Below are 26,801 nucleotides of genomic sequence, written 5' to 3'. Positions count from 1 at the left end.
GCACCTAGCAATCATTCAAATAGTTGAGATTACAGCCCTGAGCATCATCTCTGGGGCCGATTCCACATACTTTAAAATAAACTTAGTTAAATCTGTGCAAACCCCTACATAAACTCATTGATTTAAATTTTAACCTCACCAGGAATACATTCAGCTTCACTTGAAATCCTTAATAAATGAAGTTGAATCAATGTAAAAGTAAAATTAAATCAAATGAATAGTTTCCACTCAGGGGTCAATACTAGTTTTCCACATGCAATTTACAACTAGCATGTGCAGAGTCAAGGCTTAAATGGTTCTTAGATTACAGTTTAAACTGAAATGGCTCAAGATAAATTTCAAGGAGAGAAAAAAGGACTAGAGGAGAAAAAGTATATACAAGGCTGGAATTTATTTCTCTCTCCTGGAATAAATTTCATTTGCATTTTTGAAGTCTTTTTCACTTCCAAGTGTTTCTTTATTTACCTCTGAGTCTGCTGTGGGTGATTGTTTAACTGTAGTTATGCCGAAATCTAAACCAAATACATCCCGAGATTTTTTTAAACCACATTCTTCCGAGGGCAAGGAGAGAACTACTTCTGGGGCCAATACTCTCTCAGCCACTTCTGGATGGGACACCTGGTTACAAGATTTAAAAACAATAGCGTGTAAAAGTACAGATGGGAGGCATGAGAGACAGGACACAGAGCAGGAGTCCCCCTGCAGCTGAAGCTCCAAAAGATCATGCCCATGTATCCAAAACATTCAGAATCAGCCCATAGAAAGCACCACGGTCTTGTTTGGGGCCCATCACTGTGACCGAACAGTTTAACAAATTAGTCGTGTAGTTTTCTTATGTTTTTTTGCAATGACAGACGTATACTGCAATTAAAAACTTAAGCATTAATTGCTTTTTGTTTGCCCTCTTTCTCCCATGGTTCTTCATGAGAAGCTGAGGGTTTTGTTTACTGCAAGTAGGAAGAATGCAGATCATGAACAGAGATAGCAAAGAGGCAATACCTGTCAGCTATTCCCACAGTCTGAGACAGACTTCCCACATTTTGGCTTGATGAAAAAACAGGGCAGACAGATCACCACAAAGTGACAACCTGTACTGTATGTCAAAGATGACTGCCACGTTTGGAAGACGATGAAGTAAAACCTTTTCTACGGCTGATCGGTTACACCACAGCATGACGATAGGCAACACGCACAGAGCTAACACAGCCGCTGCTGCTCCACCAGAGAGCCATGCGCTCCTCAAGGGCCAAGCTTCAGCTGGCCCTATTCATGGTCCAGGTGCAACTCTTCTGTACCTCTGTCACGGGATCTGGGCCAGTTACAAAAATGTAACTTGCAGTGAGATTCATTCTCTTGGCTGTGAAGAATGTATTAGCTATACCATTATTGCAGACTGTGACTACTTGTGTTGTTTTCAGTGCTTATCTTCTATCTCTTATTCATTTCTCAAAGCATTTCTAACATGTTTTTAGTGCTTTTTCAGATTGAAATTTCAGCACTATGTGCAATATCAGGAAACAGCTAAAATCAAATCTGCCGCAGTTGTTTCAAGGCTCTTCTTTCTCATTCTCTCAGCTTCTCAGAAGCCTTCTTATATTTACAGAATAAATTTATAATTGTATGAATTTTAACCTTCCTCACCCTCAAGTATGAATGAGCAGGTATGAAGGAAGCTGATCATTGCACTGTACTCCAAAGCCAGTGAAGATGCGGTCAGATCTCTTTCACAATCTAGGAATATTGATGAGCCTCTCTATCCTCCAATACCACTAAAAACTCTAAGCCAAAATGAAATAAAAAGACCTAAAGCCATCAACAAACCAACCTGGTGAACCAAGAGAAACTAAAAAGTAAAAAAAAAAAAATCTATTTTTCCTCTGAAACTGGAAGAAAACCGTAAGCTACAACAGGTCCAAATGAGATGTCACTACTTGTAGCTGTTTATACTCATGGGATGCTACTACACTATCATACCAGGCAACAGCTTAAAACTCTCAAACAGATGGGCAGACAGAGCTTTGGATATTTGTTAAGTTCAAGGAGGTTTAAGGATTTAAAATGTTTTCACATGCTGGGTGCAGAAAATCTATATGGTTTTCGGACAGCATTGGAACAGACACATTTTAGAGCGAACTTCAAGACATACAGCTCTGCAAATGAACAAAGAGGAGAAGGCAAATGCTGAAGGGCTTTATTATGTCTTTCCTTAGACAGTTATTCCTTTCAGATTATGGCAATGGGCTCACCTGTCCTAGTTTAATGCTGTAGGTACCTGAGAGTAAACAAAGTGCTGTTTATAATCCATGAAGCACCTATTACTTTTTAAAATCTGTCATGACATGAACCTAGGAACACAGCTTGGGCAAAGGCTGCTTTCACCTGTAAGGAGCATCCAGCTAACCATAGGCCAGACAACTGTACCTCCATCCCGAGAAGGTTATGAGGCAAATCCTCCTGGAAGCTACTTAGATCACATGAAGGACGTGACTGGGAACAGTCAGCAAGGATTTACCAAGGGTAAATTTTTCCTAACTAACCTGATCATCTCCTACAAAATGCTGAATGGCTTCACAGATAAGAGGAGGGCACTGTGTTCTCAGCAAGTCTGTGGTTGATACCAAATTGTCTGGAGCAGTTGAAATGCTGGAGGCTGCTATTCAAAAGGACTTACCTAGGCTGGAAAAATGGGCTGATGGGCACCTCATGAAGTTCTGTCAAGTCCTGCCCCTGGGACAGAGTAATTCTTGGAAATGATACAGGCTGGGGACTGGCTGTCTAGAAAACAGCTCTGCCTAAAAAAAAAACTGGGAATCCCAGTGGACAGCAAGCTGAACAGGATTCAGCAGCATTCTCCTGCAGTAAGGCCAACAGCATCCTCAGCTGTATCAGCAAGTGTGTAGTCAGCAGGTTGAGGGAAGGGATTTTCCCTCCTCAATTCAGTATTTGTAAGACCACATCTGAAGTACTCTGCCCAATTTTGGGCTCCCCAGTACAAGAAAGGCATTGACCTACATAAACAAGTCCAGTGGAGGGCGACCAAGATGATCAGGGGCCGGAGCACATGATGCACGAGAGAAGAAAAGGCCAAGGAGACACCTTACTTTCTCCAACTACCTACAGGAGGAACGCAGAGAAGACAGAGCCACTCTTCCGAGAGGTGCCCAGTGGAAAGACGGGCGGCAACAGAGACACGTTAGAGCACGGGAAATTCTTTCTCAATACGAGAGGAAGATGTCTTTTATCATGATAGTGGATAAACACTGGAATAGAGGCCAGGAGAGGCTGTTGGATCTCCATCCTTAGAGAAACACAGAAATGGACTGGACAAGGTCCTCAGCAACCTGCCCTAACCAGACCTGCTTCGAGCACAAGGTTAGACTCGAAACCTGTGGAGGTTCCTTCCAACCTACCTGCTTTTGGGATTTTAAGACTTCCTCCTGTTCTTTAACATACTCCAGGTCTGGAAGCCCAGCTTAGCTCCTGTTAGGATGGAAATTTAATTTACGTCTAAGATGGAAATTTAGCCTTCCCTTTTCCCCTCTTATTTTCCTGATTGTACCACACAAGAAAACAGGGAATTAAAAAACTATCACAGATACTTGAAAAGGACCTCATCAAAGGCTATTTCCATTCCTCTGCCCCAACCAGGGTCAACAATATCTATTTCATTCCCAAGAGAGGTTCATCTAGCTGACTCTTAAAGACTTCCAGTGGTAGAGACTTCTCAAAACTTCCCATGGAATCTTCAACACTGCACTACTGTTAGCAAGTCAAAAATATTTTGTCTGCAATGTATTTATTGAGATCGTCATAACTACATTGCCAATGTAAATTCATCTATTATACCTTAACAATGGTGTAAAGCAGAGGATCACCTCAGTAAGCGCCACTTCCTCATACGAAGCAGTTAATACAGAAGAGGGATTGTCATGGATTGTGGCAGAGGATAGAAAGCTGAAGACCATGATGAAGAAACCTACAACATAGGATAAATCACTAGATACAAAAGCAAAGTCATAAATAACAAAAGCTTGTTGCGGTATCAGCTCTTCTAGAGATTTTGCAGTTCTGGTTACGGTAAGTAATAGCGGATGGGACAGTGGACACCATTTGATATTCGGCTCTACACTGAAGATGAGATTTTTCCATTTGACATTCACTAGAGAATACTGCCTGGAAACAGGGACGTTAGCTCTTTAACAATGACATTCAAACATGTGCCATTATCGCTGCGAAGGTCAGACAATCTTTAACTTTTTTACAGCTGTAATAGTAGTAAACTCTCTTTTCTTTAAAATAATTTTAATATATCAGTTGCAAACTTTAAAAGTACTGTTAATGTCTAATTCATCAGAGAGGATTAGGCACAATTTAAAGAGCAAGTATTGCCAAATCCAGTGAACATGTCTCAAAAGATCATGTACTGAAATCTAACAGCTGACAAAAATCAAGTGACCAACCATTAGCTTCTTTTTGGCACCATGGTGTGTATTCAAAAATCACATTACCATAATGGTACTTTTGTGATCTTAATCTGACTTCCTGCATAAAACAACAAGACTTCCTTGAAGTAGTACTGAAATGGAGTCTTTCTTTTAGGAAAACTTTCTTTTTAGAAAATACCAAATTCTGGTTTAGAAGTAGAGAATAATCTACCAAAAAGCTCTGACAAAATGTTCCAATGAATCATTACCCTCATTCTTTACAACCTGTAAACTTTTATTTCCTTTTCTTTTTTAGGCTGAATATTTCTAGTTTCAACTTTAAGCCACTGGATCTTGCTTTATCTTTTACCAGTAGATTAAAAAGCCTTTGTTCCCCAGGTAGGCCAGTGAAGAATTACATTTCCTAAACCTTCCCTAAAAGAGACTACGCTTCACAGCTGGTCCCTGTGTTTCCCAATCTTTAATAATTTTCAGATTTCTTCTCTGAACAACCTCCTTGATTTGTGAACACAAGATAGTGAGATATTATGCTGGAAGATCTATCTAATAAACACGAGGGTAATGTATTTATGTTACTAAAAGATTCTACACTATGTCGGCTTCTGGAGCCAAGAATATCAACAGCACTTCCAGCCATTTTACATTACAGAGAGCTTGTCTGAGCTACCCACAATGACTAAAGTTTTAAAGTCATTGTTTCCAGGGATACTGTAAGGGAAACTATTAAGCATAGACCACACACCCTGTTCTTAGATGTAATTACTTTACATACATACTGAAACATGTATTGTTTGTGCCCACCTCAAGAAGAAATCCAAATCACTCTGAATGGACTGTTATTTTATTCATCACTTGGCAAAACTCTGGACAATTAGCAAATATTAGGGGAAAGCTGTGGTTTTCTGTTTTCTTTCAAGGGCATTGCTATAAACTTTTTTCAATGTTTATAGAAATGTTTTCTGTTTTCTTTTCAAGGGCATTGACAAAAGTTTATAGCAATGCAACAACAAGAACCAGTCCCTAAAGGACCTAAGCAGAGTAACTACTCCTCATTCAAAACCATATTTCATGTCTTTCAGTTATCCAACTTTATACCTATTTAATGTAAGTCATGTTAATACTGTATCGTTCTAATTTCTTACTGGTGAGCTACAGAAATACATTCCTTCTGCCTATCATCCACATATGCCTGCATTTTGCTTTCTCTGGGAGAATTCTGTAAAAGCATGTAATAAACATCCCTCAGAAAGGGTATGTATGAAATTGAGCTGTGCAACAACCTTAAATACAGTTACTCTGACAACCAGGTTTTTATAAATACTAACATTTTCAAGATGTCTCTCTCCAGCTTACTGAGCACAACCTTGAAAAGGTCACTGGTGTGAAGATCCTGAATTTTTAAAAAATATTTTCTAAAAAGTATGCGAGTTTGAACACTACATACTATTTAGAAACATAAAAAGTTTCAGCCTTCTCCCTGGACCGTGAAATGCTACATTTTAACTCTCTTAGCAGAACATGATACCCTGACAACTACACTCACCACATCTGAAGGCAGATCTTGTTAGGGGCCTCATTGCAGGGATTCAGTGTTCTGTTCACATAACAACATGTTTCTTTTGCCTGAAGATACCTCCACGGGTGTAACTGATCTCTGCAGAGGGAGACCATGGCAGACTCATCCACAGTAGGATGACTAAATCCTTTTAATCCTTCTTAGCTGCCCACAAACCACGTCATCTGAAGAAATCCAGAACCGTGCCTCAAAGGAAGCCAGAGAAGGTTACCAACACATTAACCTCCCTTTTTGCTTATTGAAAGAAAAATTAAGAGCTTTGAAAGTCAGATATTTTTATTGCTCTTGACTTTGAAAGGCCTAATTGTGAGACTAAAATGTTTCACAGGCCTAGTTTTAGAGATTTCTCTGTAACTTCAGGAGAGGCAGATTGCTCGCCAGTACCTGCAGTCACTGGGGAGCTGATGGCAATTCGCCTGGTAACAGGGGAGTGAGCCACAGACATTTTAACTATCCCACGCGCTGACCTTCTTCAAGTGTTGTGAGGAAGGAAAATTTTCTTCCTCTTCCTACGACACCTTGTCGTCTACGAGGCTCCGCCTGGCTCCAAACATCACTTTTGATTCTGCAGGACTGTGTCCACAAATGGATGTGCGCCCCTTCCAGACCTCGAGCTCCTCTGCCATTCCCTGCAATACCCTCCTCTGCTGTAGCACAGACCATGACTGCTGTGTGCACGCCTGTGTCTGTCTGTCTGCTGGGAAGCAACTGTGCAAGATGGGGCATTTTCCCTCTTACTGTCTGCTGATTCTTTATGCTGTTCCAACCTTCTTCAGAAAGCCAAGGACATTTTTGAGTTCAATAGGAAAACTCGAGGCCAATAAAGAAATAGGAAAAGATATTTAAATTACTTTAAAATCCTCTGATAGCCCTGTATAAAGGAAACCCAGCACCTCAGGAAGCTTTGGCAGTGTTATGCAGGCAGGCATAGACTCAGACGTGATATTCCTCTGGCTGCCTCAGAAAAGTAGAACCCCCAACTGTGAAGATCATCTAACAGTAAAGATGGAGAATAGCTCTGCGTGCTCTGTAAAATGTGGATATACATATATTATAGTATCAAGACAAAGGTACGAGGAGCTATGGATTGCAATTGTGCAGTTCAGAAAGCATGTCTTGATTTTAATTTTGGAGACTTCCTAAAAGCATAAAATAGGAGTTCCTGGTTTACCGATCTGTTCCACTTTAGTTTCCCCTCTTCTACTTATCAAGCCATTTTCCCACCCTCCACTCCACAGCGAGGCACTGTCAACAATTCTGAGAGACCTGGCAGAGAACTAGAACAGATCCATCGCCAGGCTCGTTTCCAGTTTTTGCTCTACCTGTTTACCCAAAATGCAGAAAACGCCTCGGTGCACCTACAGCGCCTGATACTTAATTGCTGCCTGTCCTCAAGAACTGCTTCTGCAACCTTCCTGGAACTTGCCCTGCACCACTGTTATTAATGCTCAAATTGCGCCACCTTCTCTGGGTAAAAACCTTGAGATTCCTCGATCTCATGTGACTTGCCACCTTCCACGTTGCCCGTAACAGGGTAGCAGGGACAAATACCATTTCCACCTGACTGCCTATTTCTATTACTGGCATGCGTAGGTCTGAAAAGTCCAAATCATTACCTGGATCACTCTGGAAAGGTTCTCAGGGCTGGCTTAGCCTTAGTTTAGATAACAAAAAAGACTGGAATGGCAGCAGTCACTCTCCTTCAGCATGAGTAGAAGAAATCTCTTTTGCAAAGCACTGTAAAAATCACTACTGAATTAATAGCTAAATCAGCAAATTGTCCAAAAGAAGAAAGAATTAAGGATATGCATCACATGATGTTAAGTATGAAAGTTAACCTAGCTATAGCGCCGTTAAGCAAAGTTGTAATGCAGCATTTCTAAGATCATACAACGTAATACAGAAAAATACAAGAAGAACTTATGCTATACAATCCATCCATTAGAAAAAGAAAAAAACCCCACAACTATATCAAGAGCCAAAATAGATTATTCTGCTGCATGGTAACAGAGGTCACCATCACTTCACACACAAGCAGAATTCTTCAAGTGCTGAGACAGCATTGCACTCATCGTCTTCTACTTTGTTTGAACTTAATATGAATAATTTTGTTCACAGATATGAATAAGAAAGGAAATTTCAAGTTCAGAGTGTCCTGGGAGTAGTATGGTATTCGAGATTCATTGCCACTGTTAGAAGTCTTTGCCAAAAGCTCATAGAAACCTCAGGAAAACAATTCTGAGAAATGATGTAGTTACCACTCCAGAATACACAAAATAATTTAAAATTTACTTAAAATGCCAAAAGTCTCTCGTATCTTGCAGTTAATCAGCCTTTAAGAAAATTTACTATCACGTGTTTCAACAGTGCTTCAATCTCACTTCCCATTTCTATGAAATTAGTCCCTAGATGCCATAACTGTGAAAGAAACTTCAAAATACAATACACGCAACTTAGAGACAGACACCTGCCTGGGATTACAGGCAGCCCAAGAAAAGAGCTCTGAAATCTGAAATTAAATTTAGCAGGAGGTAAGTCAGGTAATAAAGCTGTTTTACAGCACTGTCAGGAGCAGTTTTGCTCTTGAATGTGACAAGCAATCGTATCCCAAAGAACCAATGACTAAGGAAGCCTTGTGTCAAACGATAATGTTGGTAGGAACAGAATGGGATCTACATTCCTGAAGGCAACTGTATCTTTAAAAAGTTGGAGATGCAGTTTTATTAATTTCATGTGAAAATAAACCAGCTTCGTAAAGCATAAAATAGGCTACCATGAAATACTTTGGTCAAATAATTTTTCAAAATGAGGCCCACACGCATTGTTAATTTAAGAGCAGTGTGTAAATGGTATTTTCCTATTCATCAGATGCTGAGTTCTATGTCTTTGCAAACAAACTAAAATACAGCGCAACAGTCAAGGATGTGAGCACCTCTGTCACACCAATTCTGGCAAAACTAGTAAATCTGCATTTGATCCTAATTCGTGTAACATTAATCTCTTTAAGTTTCAACCTTAATCTCTGCAGTTCTCCACACAGCACAAATGTCAAGTATTTCTTCCCTGCAGATCAGCTAACACACTCTAAACCTACTATTAAATTAGCTGAAGTATTTTAACATGGCTTAAGGTAAAATCTATTAAAATTAACAAATATAGTCAGCGTAACCATTCTAAATCCAGGAAATACACATATTAGAACAGGCTTCAAGAAACCTACTTTTTTGTGCATTGTGAGAATGAAATGATCAGAGGCCACTGAAACCACGTTTACTGAAACGTGAACTGAAATGTGCACTGAAACCATGCAAACCCTCAGCACTTCAACTTGAAATACCAGGTTATCCCAGAAATGGTATGTATGAGTGCGCTATGAAAAAAAAAAAAAAAAAAAAAATCGACATTTTCTCACACAATCACTGCATTGTAATGAGTAGCCCAAAAGAAACATATTAATGATCTTTTTTTTTTTTAATATTTTCTCATTTGAGGTGTTTACGTGGCCCTTGGTGGCCTAATGCCTTTTTATGTTCATGTAAAGAACCCACAATTTTTTATATCTTATTAACGCAAATATGTTCAAAAAAGCCTCCCTATGCTCTCTATTACTATTTTACAGCCGTAACTTTATAAGCAAACACTTTACACTTGACCTAAAAGGCAAATGCTATTCTGAATAATTACAGATTTTATAAGATTTTATGCACACGGGCATTGTTACAGTGAAACAATGAAAACCTTGTCTAGTTTTTGAATTCTGCTTCAAGAGCATCACACAGCCAACCACACAACCACTGGTCCACACAGTGAATTCACTCCTAATCTTTGTCAGACGACTGACTCGGAACTTGAATTACAAGTGGTTTACGGTATTTCTTTAAACAGTACTAAGCCAAGTTTTGTATGTGTCAACACTGACTAATTTAAAGACTGTTGCCCACAATATTTTGGCTACTTAACCATTGGTGGGAAGGATTTAACTAAAAGTCCACGTCCTTGTCAAAAACATGTCCATAGCCTGACAGCAAAAACAGGTCAAAACAAGACGGAGCATAAAAGGGAAAAACAAGAGCTGAACATTTTACCTCACTGTCTGGGCTGGGCTGGATAACTTCCCAGGTCTGAGAGTCCACGTCGTAGCAGTGAAGCTCATTGGGCAGCGTGTTATCTGCAGCTCCACCAAACACGTAGAGATGCCGGTCGAACGCAACCATTGTGTGGCCATATCTTCGTTGTGGAGGAGGAGGGGAACCTCGAAGTAAGTGCTCGGTAGGAATTCGTGTCCAACTGAGACATTAAAAATGAAACAGGGTATTTTTTTACAATTCTTTTTTGCAAAGTAAGTTTTCTAACTCTCAGATTGTAAGAATAAAGACGAGGAGCTCCATTACAGTAGTTACTGAACCTGCATGAGCACAGACACCGGCTAATCCTGCAGATTTCTCAGAAACCTATGCCAGGTCCGTGTTGCTAAACTTCTAACTGAAAATGTGATAAAGGCAACATAGTTCCATAACCCAGATGTATTTATGTAAACCCCAGCAGCTCAAAGACCACAGCTTGGGAAGGAATTGGTGATCTTTTATCACACATTTTAACAGCTAACCCTTCTAAGTAAAGGGCACCATTCTGATACCGCATCCCATTTTGATAAGGCATCACTTATTCCCAATGATAGCACGATTTCAACCAAGGTCTGGAGGCCGTTAGCTCTTGTTTCAGTTGTGGTTCCACTTCAGCCAGTAACCAGACAGACCAGGCTGTCAGAACAGACCAGTGCGTCTGTATTCCCACTTTTTGCCATTTTTATCCCATCAGAGGGGCCACATTTTCAGAGCAATGGTCAACACTCTGAGCAAGTCACACCAAACATCTCATACTGAATACGCAAGATTTTAAAAAATACAACATTTTACATTTCCCAGTGATTTCACTATGAACTGTCTGGTTTTAATCAGGTATTCATATAACAACTTCTAATAAGGTAATATTTGGCATCTCATTCTGAATACACTAAGATCCATACTTACTGTTTAAAGTGCATCTACTAAACTTTCTGTTCGTCTGCTGAAAAAGACCAATCTGACGCACATGGCAAATGACAAAGTCTCATTAAAACAGTCTGTATTTTATCTTATCTACCCTTCCTCGTCATGAGATGCAGTATTCTTCCTCAATACCCTTAAGTATGTGCATTTCTCAACTCAAGCAGTCAAGGATTATGTGGATTTGGTGTGACTCAACTGTCTACACTTACATCTTCTCCTTGAATTCAAACTGAAAGAGATTATTGGTAATCTTTGCTCCACTCTGGCCAGAGAAAACAAACATCTTGTCTCTGCAAACAGCCACAGGGAAATTACAGCATGAAGGAGGAATTTCACCGCTTTGTTCAATCTGAAAGATAACGAAGTTTAAAATTTGAAAGGTATTCTTGTAGTGCACAGCTACACATGTTGAGTGTGCTGCAGGACCTCGCAATACATCAGCAGATAGACAGACCACATGGCAGCAATGTGTGCAGACAACCAAGTCCCTGTAAATCTGGCTACAGGTAATCAACTAATGCTGTGCTTACACGTCTGCACAGATTGATTTTGCCATGGATAAAAAGGGTGGGAGGCCACATTTCTAAAGCCCCAATACTGTGAGGATCAGGACTCTGATCTTGACAGCCAGCCAGCAAAGCTCTCAGTCTGTGCATGGTAAATGCAGTCCCTATTTATAGGGGGCACCGCAAAGCCACCGTGGGCAGCCTAGGTCCGGTTCTCAGATTCACAAGCAAAAAAACTCTCATATATGCTTGGTTTTCAAAATACACAAACAAAATCAAATTGGAACTGTTTCTTTTCAGCTGTGTGACAAATACATTCTGAAAAGAGAGCAGTATAATCCAGCATAGGAAATTCTAAACAATTGTGTATGAAAACCAAAAAAGAAAATTCTATGTGTTAGTTTAAATTAAAGCTTCTTACCTCTTCCCAGCATGTTAGCTCTCTATCCTGCAGGCCGATTGTCCACATATCATTTAACCTGTGTGATAACACAAAAAATGCTTGCTTTGAAACAGTTTATTTTTAGTAATTTTTAGCTCATAGAGTTGAAAGGACAGAGATCCTATTTTATCAGCATTCCTTCTCCTGGACAGGAAGAATCTCCTACTTCCACTAACAGAAAAAATTGTTCTAATCTTTTTGTCCTACACCTAAATTTTATACCACCACCTAAGCCTGCTTTAGCATCTTTCTGGTTACAAGTATACTACAGTTAAACAGTTACACACAGCAACTCTGCCCGGAGCTTAAGGATTTGAGCTATTTAATCTTCAGGATTTTTACAGAAATACCCCTTATGACCCTGCCTTCTTCCACCCTTCCCTGCTAAACCCTGAGACTGACCACAGTAATTATTTATGCGGCTGAATCCTACCTCAAATACATAAAGGAGGACGAAGTGGGTAACCTGACACATCACTGACTGCTACGTATCTGACTATGCTTTTCCCAGTACAACTTACTCACAGACAACTACAGATGCTTCCTTTGTTCAAATCTGCCTGGAGGCTCATGTTCCACAAAAAGACATTTTTAACACGATTAGACATATTTAACATAAATTAGACAGCTCCTCTCACCCAATTCCTCCTTCCAGCTACCCGAGGTCCTCGGGGAACTTCCTAAGCTGGAACTGAACAACTCCACAGAGTCATGCATCTTTCTCCAATTCCTCCTCCAGAAGTAAAGAAAAGATCCCATCTGTTTTTCCAATTAACAGCAATTCTCCCGGAGACTCTGAGGAGCTGATAACTTTTCTTCAGATTCTCCTCAGAAGAGGAGGCAACCCAGCACACTGAGGCAGCTCCTAGTTTGTGACAATCTCTGTATGCTCTCATGATGCAAATATTGTGCATCAACATAAAATACTTCTCAAGCTCATCAAGACAGAAAAAATTATGTGTTCAGAGTTGATTCTTCCCTGATAGACTAACAGCAAACGCAAAGAGCTGCCATCTGGGACGAAGCACCAGACTCCCCCTAACTTCTCAGTACCACTCATTTCCAGCCTTTTCCCATCCAAAATCTCATCTCCCTTCAACCTAAATAATATCACTTATTTTCAGAGAAAAAGCTGACATGTTGTTCTTAGTTCTGTCATATGACTTCACAGAAAATCCACGCTCTGTTCTATAAGTCTTCAGCAACATCAGAAGGCCTGTGGCGGATATCTTTTGAGAAATGCTCATTTGCCAAATTTCAAAGATCATTTAGCATCTTTACAACCAAGAACGCTGTCAAATTATACATCCATAGCCATTCTGAGTCACCAGATTTTTAGGTTTTAAACACATACTTATATGAACATGAACTGGTGATTTGAAAAAATGCAATGCTCAACAACAGGCTGGGTTTTGCAAAGCTCCAGTTATGTGTTTAAATCACTTAGTACATGAAAATGTCTCCATAGAGGGGAAAAGTGAGGGACTGGGATTTTACAAAAGCACCCAAGGAGAGAGCAATCCCACCGCATACCGTGCATTGCCGTCATATCCTGCAAAGATCCACAGCTTGTCACTATACACTGTTGCACCATGAGCTGACCTCGCAACTGGCAATCTGCAATTGAGAAAATTAAGGAAAAAAATTCTTAAATCACCTGCAGAGGTGCTGCATGAAGGATCTGCATTACATGTAAGAAGAATAAAGTCCTCTACACAAAATGGCTTCAAGCCAAGAAATTGCTTCTGTCATACATCCTCAAAACACACAGCAACCTCTGAAGGGTATGTTTTAGAATTTTAAACTCTGCTTCCTTCATTAGAGAAAAATTACCTCAATGCATACAGGAAAAAAAAAAGAAAAAAATCCCAACTAATTCCTTGTCAGGCCTCAAATACTCTTGAAGTATTTTATGGAAAGCAGCTACATAGTGGCACAGTTAATAGCACTATCACTATGGCAAAGTGGCAATCCACTTGTGCTGTAAAAATCCCATGCATATTTTCACGCACTAAGAAGGTGGAACACATAAATGAGACCTGGGACAGAGCTCACAATGCTTAGTTGGGATTGTTTAGTGGGGCGTTCCTGACATGCAGTGCCCACAATAAAAGATCAAACCTACAATTTCTCTTCCCCAGTCTTTGTTGTTTTTACTAAATCAGCCAAGAAGTGCTGAACAAAACTGTGATGCCACAGGGCCAGTAGATGCAATGTTAGCTTGTTCGAGGTCCTTTGTGAAGTATGCACACTTGTAATTGTGGGGAAAGACAAGGACATTTGAGTTCATAAAATATGAATAAGAAATGTCGGAAGTTGTTAGAATAACCAGGAGGAGAAATTACTAATGTGGTCTATGTTCTAAAACATAACATATGCTCATCAGAGGCGAGCAACAGTAACTTAAGAATGGACTGTGCATTCCTCATCCCTTTCTACAAATCACATTAACAAATGTTCCTCTCCCTCCCCCCACTAAAACCAGCATTTCAGAAACTTCAAATACATAATGAACTGCAGATAAAGACATAGTATGTCCCATACGTGGGTGTGGTAAACAGGAAGTAGTTGGGTCAAAATCAGTGTCACGGATAACATCCTGAAATGGGCACAATGTCAACTTTAAGAAGTAACGCGTTACTGGTTTTGATTTTGCCTTGGAAATCTGAATCTCAGGAACCTGTGTTCAACAGATCCAAACACATACCATCAACTCATTCATCTGCTTCTGAATTCATTTGTGTGAGCATGCATCACCTTAAGGTGCTTCAAGCAAGTGCGTGCATTTCAGAGCACTCCAAGAAAGTCCAACTTTAACCAGAAAAGAATGTGTAGATTTAACTACAAATAAGCTTCAAACTGGTTTCTGATAAAACTAAATTGAAACTATGAGGAATCAACAGATTTCATGCTATCCTTGACAAAGAAACAATTCAAAAGAAAAAATTTCTTTTGCTCCCATTCCTTCTGTCACAGAAATGAAAGGTGAAGAATGGATTTTGGTCAAATTTCCAATACAGTACACACTGGAATGGAGGCCTTGCAAAAATACTCCTTCAGAACAGAAGATAGTTTTCAGAGAACTTTAATCAAGAAAGTATAGCAGAAATCGTCCTGCAGCCTTAATGTTAGCCTTGTAACTAATTCTAACTGTGCCATTTTAAATGTTTGCTGAGTTACGCTCAAGTCCCCTTGAAGAGTGGGGTAAAGATGCCAGCTCCTTACCTTCCTTCAGTCTTCCACTCTGTCCACTGTCCAGTTGCAAACTTATATTCAAAGAGATCATTTTTATTCTTCAGGTTGGAATTGGAATAAATGTCTCCAGTATAGCCACCTGGGCAACAACAATTCCATTAGACTCAAACGCAGCAGAGCATACACACTTCTAGCCATTATATTAGAAGAAAACTTAAGTTTAGATTGCACAAAGAGAAGGTATTTAGCTCATGGACTACTACAGGCGGGAGACTTCTCCTCCACTCTTACCCCTAAAGAAACACTATGGTAACGAGTTTCAAGTCTTCTTTACTTTAGAGAAAACAGCAAAAGTATTTCCAAGCTAAAGTTGAAATCACAGTTTGCCATGAAAAATACCGGACTTGCTACTGAATAAGATCTTTTGACGCTTCCTAAAAATATCTCATTCTTTTTGCAAAACAGTACCAGCACATTTATCATTCCAAGCACGCATAACTGTAATCTGCCACTGTCTTACCAAACACAAACATGCTGCTCCCATAGACCACAGCTGAGTGGTGATACCGCGGTGCTGGCGGGGTCCCCGTGGTAAAAGCCCTGCACAACATTTAGAATAGCAGCAATCAAACACCCTTGTCGTGCTTCAGGCACTCAAAGTTCTCAAAGTTATTGTGCAGATTCAAAAAAGAAACAATTCTTGAAAGTTACTCTGCTGTTCCCAAGTGTTTTCACTAGTTTTGGTTTCTTAATTATACTGTCTAAGATTTTATGACAGACTTTGCGCTATAAGCATAAACGGTTACAAACATGATGTTGCTGAAATCTGTTTGGCAGAGATAGCGAGTGAGGCACGGGTAAGACAACACAGACTGCACAGGCCAGAGCAAAGACATCTGTGAGCCCCCTTGGCACCCTTCCTGTCCCGAGGGGCTGCAGCAGCCCAGTCCCTGTGCCCGCGCACCCTTTCAGCGCTCTCGCAGGGTGTGCAAACAGTGGCAACCCAGGGCTCTGTCCATCGCTGTGCTGCCCAGCATCCCCTCGCTGGCAGGAGCTGGGCACTCGACGACCTCCCTGACAGCTCAGCCGCACAGCAGGCTCCAGAGGTCAGCTGTGACAGCGCTTGGGTGGGGGGTGATGCTTCCCCCGGGATGCTCTGGTAGAGCCCACGACTTTTACACCTGAGCCCGAGGTGCTGAGGAAAGAAGAGGCACCTCCCAGCCCTGGAGGCAGCCCTGCAGGCAGAGAGGGGCCGAGCCAGGAGAGCACAGCGTAGCCCACCTGCACCACGAGCAGTCCTTCACGTCGAAGCGCAGCAGGTCGTTCAGCATCGTCTTCCTGCGGGGAGGAACGGGAGAGGCGGCTGAGCCGGGCCGCGGAGCCGGCGAGGGGCTGCCCCGCTCCCCTCAGGCCCCGGGCCCGCAGGCCCGACTCCCCTCAGGCCCAACTCCCCTCAGGCCCGACTCCCCTCAGGCCCCGGCCCCGCAGGCCCGACTCCCCTCAGGCCCAACTCCCCTCAGGCCCGACTCCCCTCAGGCCCGACTCCCCTCAGGCCCGGGCCTGCTCCCCTCGGCGCTCGCTCCCCCCGCTCCCGCCCCTCTCCCCACAGGCCCGCCGTGGCCTTACCCGTTGTCCCCGCCAAAGACGTAGATGGCGTCCCGGTAGGCCACCACGGTGTGCTTGCTGCGCCTGCGGGCGGCAGAGAGCGGCGGTCAGGAGCCGCCGGGATACTCACCGCGCCCCCCGCCCCGGCCCGCCGCCCCCCGCTCACCGGGCCCCCACGAACTCGTCGCAGGGCGGGAGGCGGCGCCACCGGTGCACCGTCTCGAAGGGCCCGAAGTTGAGGGTGAGGTACTCGACGCTGTCCGAGCAGCTGTGGTCGAAGTCCACGCTCGGCGCCACCTTCGAGCGCCCCGCGCCGCCCGCGGGGGCTGCGGCCGCCGCCATGGCCCGCGCCAGCCCCGCCGGCGCCCAGCAAGCGCGGGGCCGCCCGCCGGACTGCGGCTCCCGGCGCGGCTGCGGGCTCACCGCCGGACTACAGCTCCCGGCGTGCCCCGCGACCAGGGCTTCCGGCGCGCCGGCCGCGCCCCCTTGGACTACAACTCCCAGCAAGCACCGCTCCGAGGGGGAGGGCGCCGCGGCAGCAGCAGGGCGGAAGGTCGCAGGTTCGAGGCCCGCGCCCGGCGGGACCGAGGCGGCACCGGGGCTGCCTCTGCAGGACTCAGAAACCAGGCGGGTTTACACGTTAAAAGAGTTTATTTGTTAATACAAAACACCAACCCAAGAACAATACTCATGAATATACATAAAGTCTCGTTCCAGGGTCAGAGCTGAGCTATCGACTAGTTCAATTACAGGCTGTGGCTATCGCAGCGTGATGCTGTTCTAGCAAGGTAACACCCAGCGCGCGGACCACCATCGGTTCCTCCCCACCGAGGACCTGCGAGCGGGACGCGCGTGGGCCAGGCACCCGTGTGCCCAGGGCTGTGCTGTAGCCTGCATCCCACCCTTCAGTTTTAATTTACTTTAACAGGGAGCTTGTATTTCCTAACACAGTGTTAGTAACCTTTATGACTGTTAGTTTCTTCTCAACTGTAGACAAGAAGAGTGCGCTGCACCTCGAAAACAGACCTCAGACGCATCTGCGTAGAGTCCAGCGTTTTTTATCCCAAGCAATCGCCTTGTTATGGGTCAGGGTTGCTTCAGCAAAGCTGACACCCCTCCAGCAAAAAAATCTTGTTTAGAGATACATCATGGAGCATTCAGAATTTTGTTAGGAAGAACAGTGAGAAAGCGTAAGGGCAAAGGAGTTACATCAGAGCGAGCACCAGCAGGACCAGGCAGAGGTCCTTCAAACCGTCTCCCTTGCACCCTGTCGCTCTCACATTTGGCCTCTTTCTAGGGGAAGCGTGAGTCACAGTATTTCTTCCCAAAAAACACTCTGCACACCGTGAGTTTCCTCGCAACAGTGTGCTGCACAGCTACGCTGTTCCTGTGCCCACCATCTCCAGGCTCGGGTCCAAACTCCGTATCTTACCCCAGCTCCTGTGCAGCGGCACCGTGCCCGGCCAGCTCAGACCACACATCAGCTGATGCCGCAGGAGGGAGAGTGCAGAGCACTGGTCCCCAAACGCCACTGACCCCCCAGTCTTTCCCTTCCCACCAGCTACACTCCTGGAAAAGCCATCGATACCTGCAGATCAAAGAGCAAATATAACCAACACACTGAAGAGCTCCAACAGGAACTCTACAATGTAGCCACTGGCCCATCTACTTTTGGCACCTTGCGATCGCAAAGAGATCCTTTGATTTCTCAGTTCCGGGTGAGGAATGGGATCAGTAGTACTAGGTTGCTCTCATTTTTCATGGTCTTGTTGAAACCCACCATCCAACTTAACTAAAGCAAGCACCGCAAAGGCACACACCAGCCAACCCCCGCCAGAAAGCACGCGAACCCCACCAGCACCTCTCCACGAGCCCTGGCTAACCAGACCTGAACGTGCTCCCTTTACAACTGACACCCTAAAACACACCTAGATGCTTCCAGGTGTTTGGTATTCACTTACCTCCAAGAATGGATGACTGGTTTTGAGCCTTGCTGCCAACGCATGGGGCAAAACCAGACGGTCCTACCTCTTCCCAGGGCTGGGACTGGTCACTCTGAGGACACTCACTTCATCCTTTCTGTACAGCTGTCAGGATACACCTCTGCAGCCATCTATTTCTAGTTTGGTTTCCTCAAGAGACTGCACTGTTTAGTTTAACTTGTTGGCCCTTTATCAGTGAAAGCTGAGAGACAAATGCCTCAAATCAGAATTCCAATAGACTTTAAAAAAATATAAAAATAATGTCTAGGTAGACAACAGAACCACAGCATTCCCACTGAAGAGAAGGCCATGGCACAAAGTTTAATTATATATTCTTATACACCAGAGAATGCACAGGGAAGAAAGATACCGCGACACAGCTGCAGTGAACCTTTTGATCAGAGCTTATGCCTTATTTAGACAGACACACACACAAAAATAAGACTTCAAATTCTGCTTCTCCTAGAGCTATTCATACAAAACCATTGAGAATTCAAGGACGGGTCAGTCTGCGGCAAATGGTGGGGATTCTCCCTCGTTCCACCCATTCTCCGGCACAACGTGAGGGGTTGGGGTGGGAGAGGGGAGCAAGGTCTGCTTTAGAATTCAGGGTTATTTTACCATTTTCCCCACACATGCTAAACAAATTGTGCCATCTTTTTGTGTTAAAAAGTTAATTTATTATCCCCTCCTGGTAAAAAAGTGAAAAGCTATACGCTGGTAGACCAGTAAGATACAGAGTTACTCCAGCTCTTTGGAGGATTTTAGATACAACTTCGAAGCATATTATTCCACAAAGGAACAGCAAGTACCTTTCTTAAGAAAGGAAACTCTATAATGGGTCAGCCTTTTTCTTTTACGCAGAAGAAGATGTATCCATTACAGGACTCCCTTTCTGTCCAGATGACTCCTGCAAAATACCCTAACATCCTCCGGGCGGCACATACAGAAAGTCTCCTAAGGAGAAATATGTCTTAAAAAAGTGACTTCAGGAAACAAGTGCAAGGTCCTTTTAAATCTGTTTTATAAGAAGGATACCAATGTACATTTTAATAGTTTTATTTTCATTTTCCCCAAGGGGGAACCAAAGGCAGAGAGGTGTTGTGAGATACATCACGCTGTTCTTATGGGTAAATCAATTTGCAAATGTTATTTTACCACTCTATAAAAATACACACAGGAGTGTGAAGGAAGCAAAGTTGTTCAGAGTGGCTGTCATGGAGCAAATATGTTAAATACAATCAGGTTTTTTTTCCCTAAAAATTGTGGCTCCTTCTGTTCTGTAAAACCAAAGTCTTTAGTAGCCACATGCCACAGGAACAGAAATTTAAGTGGTAGCTTCCTTTGAGCATGTGCACACAAAAGCATTAGTAAAGAACTGCTCCCATGGGACTAGACAGCAGATGTGAGCGACAAAGCCCCATCCACAACAGGAAAGAAGATATGCATTCAGTTTTATTGTCTCAGCTTCCCATCCAAACTCCTGTAAACAGGTTCCATACCATTCTGGCATCCCAGGTAAGAGAGGCTACAGTTCTATAAAAAGAAGTCACGCTGTAAGATCAAGATATTTACCCTGTATGTGTTATGCAAGCGCGAAGAAACCTTCCAATTTCTCAAGATACATCCAAGCAATCTGTAAGTGACCCAATTCCTTTCTCTGTCCAACTGTGCTGTGGGAAACTCAGTTAAGTGCCTCTTCACAGGTAGAGACAGTTTGCTTTTAAAAATATTAAGGACACATTATTTTTTTTTATCTTTAAGAACTTCCTGGAAAGTTACTGTGGAAAATGAAAGTGCTCCCATGGTGAGACCAATGTGCAAAGCTCTACAGACTTCTGTCCTTGCTGTTTTCTTAGTATTCCTTCCCTTAGCAGATTCACGGTAAGATGAGGCTCAATACATCGCAACGAGGCCATCATCCACCTGTAACAAGCAGGTAGACACTGGAAAATGTTTTATGTTTAATCATAAAACGTGGAATAAGCCAAAAAAAAAATTGTTCAGATATGATCGGGATGGTCTCTTGAGTGCGTTTATATACCAATGGCCTGTAACACTCGCTTTTCGTTCTCATTGAGGTGGTCTGAAAACATCGCATAGCAGGGCTGCTGTGCAAACTGACAGAGGAAGTCGGTGAGATAGGCCTGAAAGGAAGACAGAAAGACCCAGTTAGCATCGCATCACGTTGGAAATTCTGTTTCTTTCACGTACCAAAAGACAAACCTCAACATGCACCAAGAAAGACAAAGGGATTGCATGGAACAGAAAAGCGATGCAGAAGGAAAGGCAGCAGCAGAGGGGAAAGGCTGATAAATGGCTGCCAGGTGGTGGTAAAAAGCAGGAGCAAAGTATCATACAGGGGCTGTGACTGGATGGGAGCCTCTCCCAGCAGAGTATGAAATTCTGTCACATTCAATCTCCAATCTACTTCTGACTTCAGCAAATAGCTGTGAAGCTCATGGGTAGAAAAGTCTCATCTCCCTCTGTTCAAAAAGTTTTGTTCATTCACATTTCCAAGTTACAGATATTGATCCAATAAGGAAAAATAGCTCCAGGCATTCTTGGAATATTCAGCACTTCCCAAAGTAATTTCAATGACCTAAGTACATTTGGGACAACAATCAATAACTGGTGTTTACAGTTTTTTAAAGTACAACATAGAAAAATTAAGTTTATAAAGAATGATAGGAATCTGATTTTAAAAACTCATTCTAGAGCATCACCTGGAGATCTATTTGGTAAAGAGGGTCCTTTAATGCATCTGGATCGTCCTCTTCATCATCTTCATAATAATCCTCATCTGTCAGAGGCAAATCAGCAGGTTTTAGCATCAAACAGAGCAAAATATCTCAGGAAGTATTCTATTAGACTACCGTTGAGATCCAAGGATCCAAAAAGAAATTGTTTCAGCACTGTTGGGTGAAAAAATTTGTATCCAGAATATTTGCTCCTTAAGTTCAGATGATTAGAAAACACGACACCCCAGAACAGGAAGGGTCATAGTGGGAGTCTCAAGGAATGCACAGGTGAGATGAGCATACACGGATACTAGACAAGCAGGTTTGTTAGTTTTGTGCACTATTGTCTTACGCCTTAACCTTATGTCAGGGTGGCACATTTCCAATTCTGTGCTAATGTAAGTAGTCTCCATTATTGTATTTGCCTGTAAGGTTCTCTCTTCTAAGACTATATGCAAACTGAAGAGCAGAGGAAAGGAGATATTATAGCCGCTCCATCTTTATGCGGCTATTATTTCTCAAGGTCACTCCACAAACAAGCTCATCCACTGCTACGACACTGTCATTCCAAGGTCCTGTCTACATCTTTAAGCATCAATTTTCTCCTTAGAAGAAATACCTACATGAATGCCACAGCACCATGAAGCCTACGCAGCATTTGAACTCTCAGGTGAAAAATGCAGGTATTTAATCATGGTGTTAGTCAAAGACATGTCCCTCTCTTACAGAAAAGAGTCTTTATTCAAGATCGCAGTGTAATATTGCCTTCCCCTTGCCTACAGTCTCTGTTGAGCTGCTGTCAAGGAAAGAAAACTTTGATGAGGATGCCATCTACTCTATTTTCGCTTTGAGTAAGCACTTTAAAGCTGTTACTTACCATACTTGTTTGTGGAAAGAATATCTGATAAGAACTGTCCTGCTAAGCCTTCATCTTCATCCTCATCCTCTTCCTGATCCTCCCACATATCATTGGAATCATCTGTTTAGAAAAACAAAAATTTATAGAAATAAACAAAATCCAAGAGGTCCAGCCTGCCAATCACTATATAGGGGAATGTATCGTTTTTAGACAAACACCCCTGCTCATCTAGGTGGATGAAGGGAAACACCTGCAACCTCTACCATCCCTTTGGAACGAGTAACTCAAGAACTGGAGCTATGCAAAAAGCAGCTGCAAGAATGGATGCCCGAACTAGGGAAGAAGAAAGGCAAACCAGATACACCAAGAAAGGATAATTTTATTGGCATATGGTCAGATCCCATCTACCAAACTGGCCCAAAATAATTTTCAGGTTTAAGAATACACAACACTGACTGATTTTATCCTTTGGATCACTATTTAAGCCTTTGTAATTACAGATATACTATTTACTATTTTGAGTTTCTTATTACTATAAACGCTTCTGAAGAGATTACAAAGTAGATTCAAGCCATGCAAAGAAGAAAAGCAAACCCAGCATTTTACCTTGGCTCCAATCTGCAGTTGTCTGTCTAGATGCATTTGCTTCCATCGCATTAGAGAGTTCATTTATTATTAATTTTAAGATTTTTACTAACAAAGGAATGTTTGTCCAGCGTTCAGGATCTGTAAAAGAAAAATATATATTAATATTGCTTTTAATAAAAAGTTGTTAAAAACAGGCCTTCTTTTTTGTGGTGGCTGTTTTTTTTTAATTTTACCATACATTTAAAATGCTCACAGACGAGCAAAAACTTCCAGGTTGGGAGGAAAAAGGGACTGACAAAAAAACCCCAAATGTTCCTTCCATATAACTTCAGAGCTAGATTTCCAAAGATCTTAACTGCAATATCAAATCTTGCATATTTTGAATGAAGAGAAGGCATAGTTAAAATCTTCACAGCTGAATTAATTTGCGAGTCTACTCAATGAAATCATAGTTAGAGATGACTTCATTAAGCATTCTTCTCTAAAGTTATTGCTGCACATCTACCAGTGCTTTCAAGTAAATGAGCAGCGCAGCACTCCAGTGCATGGCTCTGCCCTTCCCGAGACACCACAAGCTCCAACTTTTCCTCACCAGGGCTGTTGCAAGGCCTAATTATTCCATAGGAATACCTAGACAGTGTTTTTGTCCTTAATTGCAAAAGCAAAGATACTATCAAATAAAGAAACTGGGTTCACTAGTTTTAACTCTTCAGGTGCTCAAATGCTAGCAATTAATGTTCTTCTGTCTGACTAGACAGGATCTGAGTTTGTTCGGGTTTATGCTGTTTGGTGTTTTTAAGTGTTTTGTGACTACTACTTACCTCTTACACTCCTAGTGCTTTTCCCTCTTTATTTCCTTTACTAAGTGTTAGTGCATCACCCCAAATCCCCTGAGCCTATGACAGCTGAAGGCTTGAGGAGCACTGACTGCCTGGATGGGCCGCCAGTTTGGATCTGTACAGCCATTACATCCTATCCTGCAACTGGTTGTGCACAAGTTCTAGCACAGCAAGTTGCAATCAAGGTTTTGACTAACCACTGAGGACAGCAGCCCCCCAGTGTCTTCCCCCTGGGGTTCAGTCCCCAGAAAAAAAAAAACTGTCCACTGCTCTCTCCAATTTAATATATGAACCTCTCTACAATAATCTCCAATCAAGGATTTTGGGTTCAGCCAATTAAAAATATGACAAGTCTTATGCAGGAGACTGACCAAGCTTTCCTTAAAAGCAATCTCTAACTTGTTGAAATCATTGCTGATATTTGTGAAAGTCTCATTAAAAAAAATACCATTTTTAAAAAAAATCTCTGCATTCACTGAACACACTTTCCTCTCAGCAAAGCTACTAGGCATCATGAATTTATCAATTCTATCTCATTAGATGGAACAGGATGACACAAAATAGCAGTGAATAACTCCCTATCCCATAATCATCTCATCCACTTATATGAAATCAGAGACATCAGCAGTCTTCCAAATCAGTCTTTGGCAAAATTAAAGCAAGTAATGGATATGCTAAGTACATGATGTATGGAATAGCTCTAAAAAATAACATACACTTTCCGTAGGAAATGTCTCCCACAGCTCTGTGTGATCTGCAAGATCTATTTTATGGCCTTTCATAGCATCTACCAACAGGAAAAAAACAACTTGTCAAAACCAGCAAAATTATTACTTACTTTTGGCCGACTTTGACCGTGTCCGTATTCCCTCATCCATATTAAATATTTCTTCTCCCTTTACCCTAATGTCCTGAAGTCGCTTGTCATCTGTGTTGATGCCATACTGAAGAAGTTTACACAATGCTACAGAGCTGGAGAGCAGGGAATAGGAAAATTACAGATGAGAATGTACCTAAACTGCCTGGCTTTCACAGTGAACCGTTAATAGGGAACACATCTCCAGAGCAGACATTCAGATGCCCTTTTTTCTACGCTTTTGCCAAGAAAAAGCATTACAGAATTTTCCTATTTCTCCTGCTTTATATCAGCATCCAAAACTGGACTCATCTCCTGACCTGCACAGCAAGCCAAAAACTGACGCAGCTTCAGATTGAACACTAGCAAACAGTGCATACATAACATTAAAGGTTTTTTCCAATTCAGAAGGGCCACGAAGTTAAACACACTCCTGAAGTATTGCGTGCAGATGAAGATGGAATTAAGAGGAAAGCAGCAGCAAGAGAGTAGTAATTTGGTTGATCTGCAGCCATGAACATCTACTTTTCACCAGTCTCAAAGCTCTTTTTCACTTCTGGTCCTTCACAGCTCAGCTACACTCAGACCTTCTAGCTTGCTCCCTCAGTATCTTCATGTGTTCTTTCCATCTCTGCTGCTCAGATTTCTACGCCACACCTTCAAACCTTCTCCAGCTCCAGGCTGTTTTCAAACCATACTGAGGATGACTTTGGCTCAGGTTAAGGCCACCAGTTCACACTTGGCACTCTTAAAACTCTCTCCTGGCTCCACAAGTCTCAAACTGAAGTTTGGGAGCTCCGTGGAACTTGCTCTTTTCGTGCTTTCACTTCACATCCTCTTCTCTCTCCCACACTATGGCTCTGAGTTCCCATACTGCTGGTTTGGACCCAGATCTTACATGCCACTGTTGAGTTGCCCAAAGTCTTCCCATCCTTTCATCATGCAAGTCAAGAGTAAATAGCCACTTCTTCAAGCTGCCGCTCATCGGGATGGGGACTGATGCACACAGAAGGTGTCAGCTGTCTTCACGTTCCTTTTACTAACTCTAAACAGCAGGGTCCTCCGAGCAGGCATTGCTTTTCTTCAGTACGCAGAAACACTAGCATTTTCTAATGCATGATAAGCATCACCGTAAATAATTCAAATCAAAGTGTTTAATACAGTTTGGAGCCCTCCAAGTCATCTGTACACAAATAGCTCTAATCTTGGACAATACAGAGACAGCACTGAACAACATAGTTTAACCTTGTTCTCCCTGTCAGCGTCAGCCTTGGCTTTTTCCTGTGGCCATAAGCAGTCTCAGGGGATCCTGCAGACAACCCTGCTCTGTCAAAACGGGGATAAACCACTGCTCTTAGGGATGAAACAGACCAAGTGTGACCAAAACCAGCACCAGATCCCCAAATCAGACTGCCTCTTGTTCTGCATGATCATTCATGATCATTCACAAACTTCTATTTTAAACATGCTTTTTCTTATTATTTATTTCACAGGCTATTTGACTGCCTTATAATAATAACACGCCAACACATACTAAGAAGTGAGTTAACAGCTGGTGAGACTCTTGAGAATGGTCTGTTAGGCTTCACATTTCCAGAAAAATCAAAGACAGCAGCTGTGGCAAAACTGAAATTAATACAGAGCATTTCATGCTTTGGAATATAGTACTCAGCCTCCACCAGAACACAAATGTGCTCCTACAGCAAAAGGGAGAGAAAACTGTTTCAGTTGATTTCTTTATTGACTTTTAAGAGACCATTAAATCAACAAGAAACCACCAGATTCTCTTAGGAAACCCTCTACAATGCCCTGAAACTCTACAGTAGTCTATAAAGGCAATTTCAGGTCTGGAAGTTGTTCTCATCCCATTCACAGAATTTCAATCTCAAAAGCACTCCTGTGCTTGCAAGGGACACCCCCTTCCCCCTTGGGTCACCCTGCTCCAGCATAGAAACACCACTGCAAGAATAGCACTTAGAAGAAGATCAGAGATTGCTCCAATTACCACAGCTCTCCTGAGCTGAACTGACAGTGCAGGAAAAAAATTAATTCTGTCCAACGCTGGCACACACTAATCCAAGTCTGAACCCTTTTCTTCACACCCAATCCATTTACTTGC

The 26,801-nt window shown here is 42.4% G+C and overlaps 2 protein-coding genes across 2 annotated transcripts in view; both read right to left on the bottom strand.

Annotated features, from left to right (window-relative positions):
- LZTR1 (leucine zipper like post translational regulator 1) overlaps window positions 1-17,159 on the bottom strand; it is a 37,369-nt gene extending 20,210 nt beyond the window's left edge. Inside the window, exons 1-9 of the mRNA XM_059831121.1 lie at window positions 16,984-17,159; window positions 16,839-16,901; window positions 16,494-16,550; window positions 15,733-15,812; window positions 15,243-15,351; window positions 13,551-13,634; window positions 11,997-12,054; window positions 11,279-11,418; window positions 10,107-10,308 (exon numbers count right to left, since the gene is read on the bottom strand). Coding sequence (XP_059687104.1) covers window positions 10,107-10,308; window positions 11,279-11,418; window positions 11,997-12,054; window positions 13,551-13,634; window positions 15,243-15,351; window positions 15,733-15,812; window positions 16,494-16,550; window positions 16,839-16,901; window positions 16,984-17,159 — 969 coding nt within the window. The remainder of the gene's footprint in view (window positions 1-10,106; window positions 10,309-11,278; window positions 11,419-11,996; window positions 12,055-13,550; window positions 13,635-15,242; window positions 15,352-15,732; window positions 15,813-16,493; window positions 16,551-16,838; window positions 16,902-16,983) is intronic.
- Window positions 17,160-19,842: 2,683 nt separating this feature from the next.
- The window catches only part of IPO9 (importin 9), a 40,957-nt gene continuing 33,998 nt past the window's right edge, over window positions 19,843-26,801 (bottom strand). Inside the window, exons 20-24 of the mRNA XM_059831063.1 lie at window positions 24,665-24,798; window positions 23,006-23,125; window positions 22,418-22,519; window positions 21,526-21,602; window positions 19,843-20,946 (exon numbers count right to left, since the gene is read on the bottom strand). Of these exons, the coding sequence (XP_059687046.1) occupies window positions 20,836-20,946; window positions 21,526-21,602; window positions 22,418-22,519; window positions 23,006-23,125; window positions 24,665-24,798 (544 nt within the window). The 3' untranslated portion in view covers window positions 19,843-20,835. The remainder of the gene's footprint in view (window positions 20,947-21,525; window positions 21,603-22,417; window positions 22,520-23,005; window positions 23,126-24,664; window positions 24,799-26,801) is intronic.

The sequence above is a fragment of the Gavia stellata genome, chromosome 30 (genome assembly GCF_030936135.1).
Source record: "Gavia stellata isolate bGavSte3 chromosome 30, bGavSte3.hap2, whole genome shotgun sequence".
NCBI lineage: Eukaryota > Metazoa > Chordata > Aves > Gaviiformes > Gaviidae > Gavia > Gavia stellata.
This window is presented reverse-complemented; position numbering and strand designations above follow the sequence as displayed.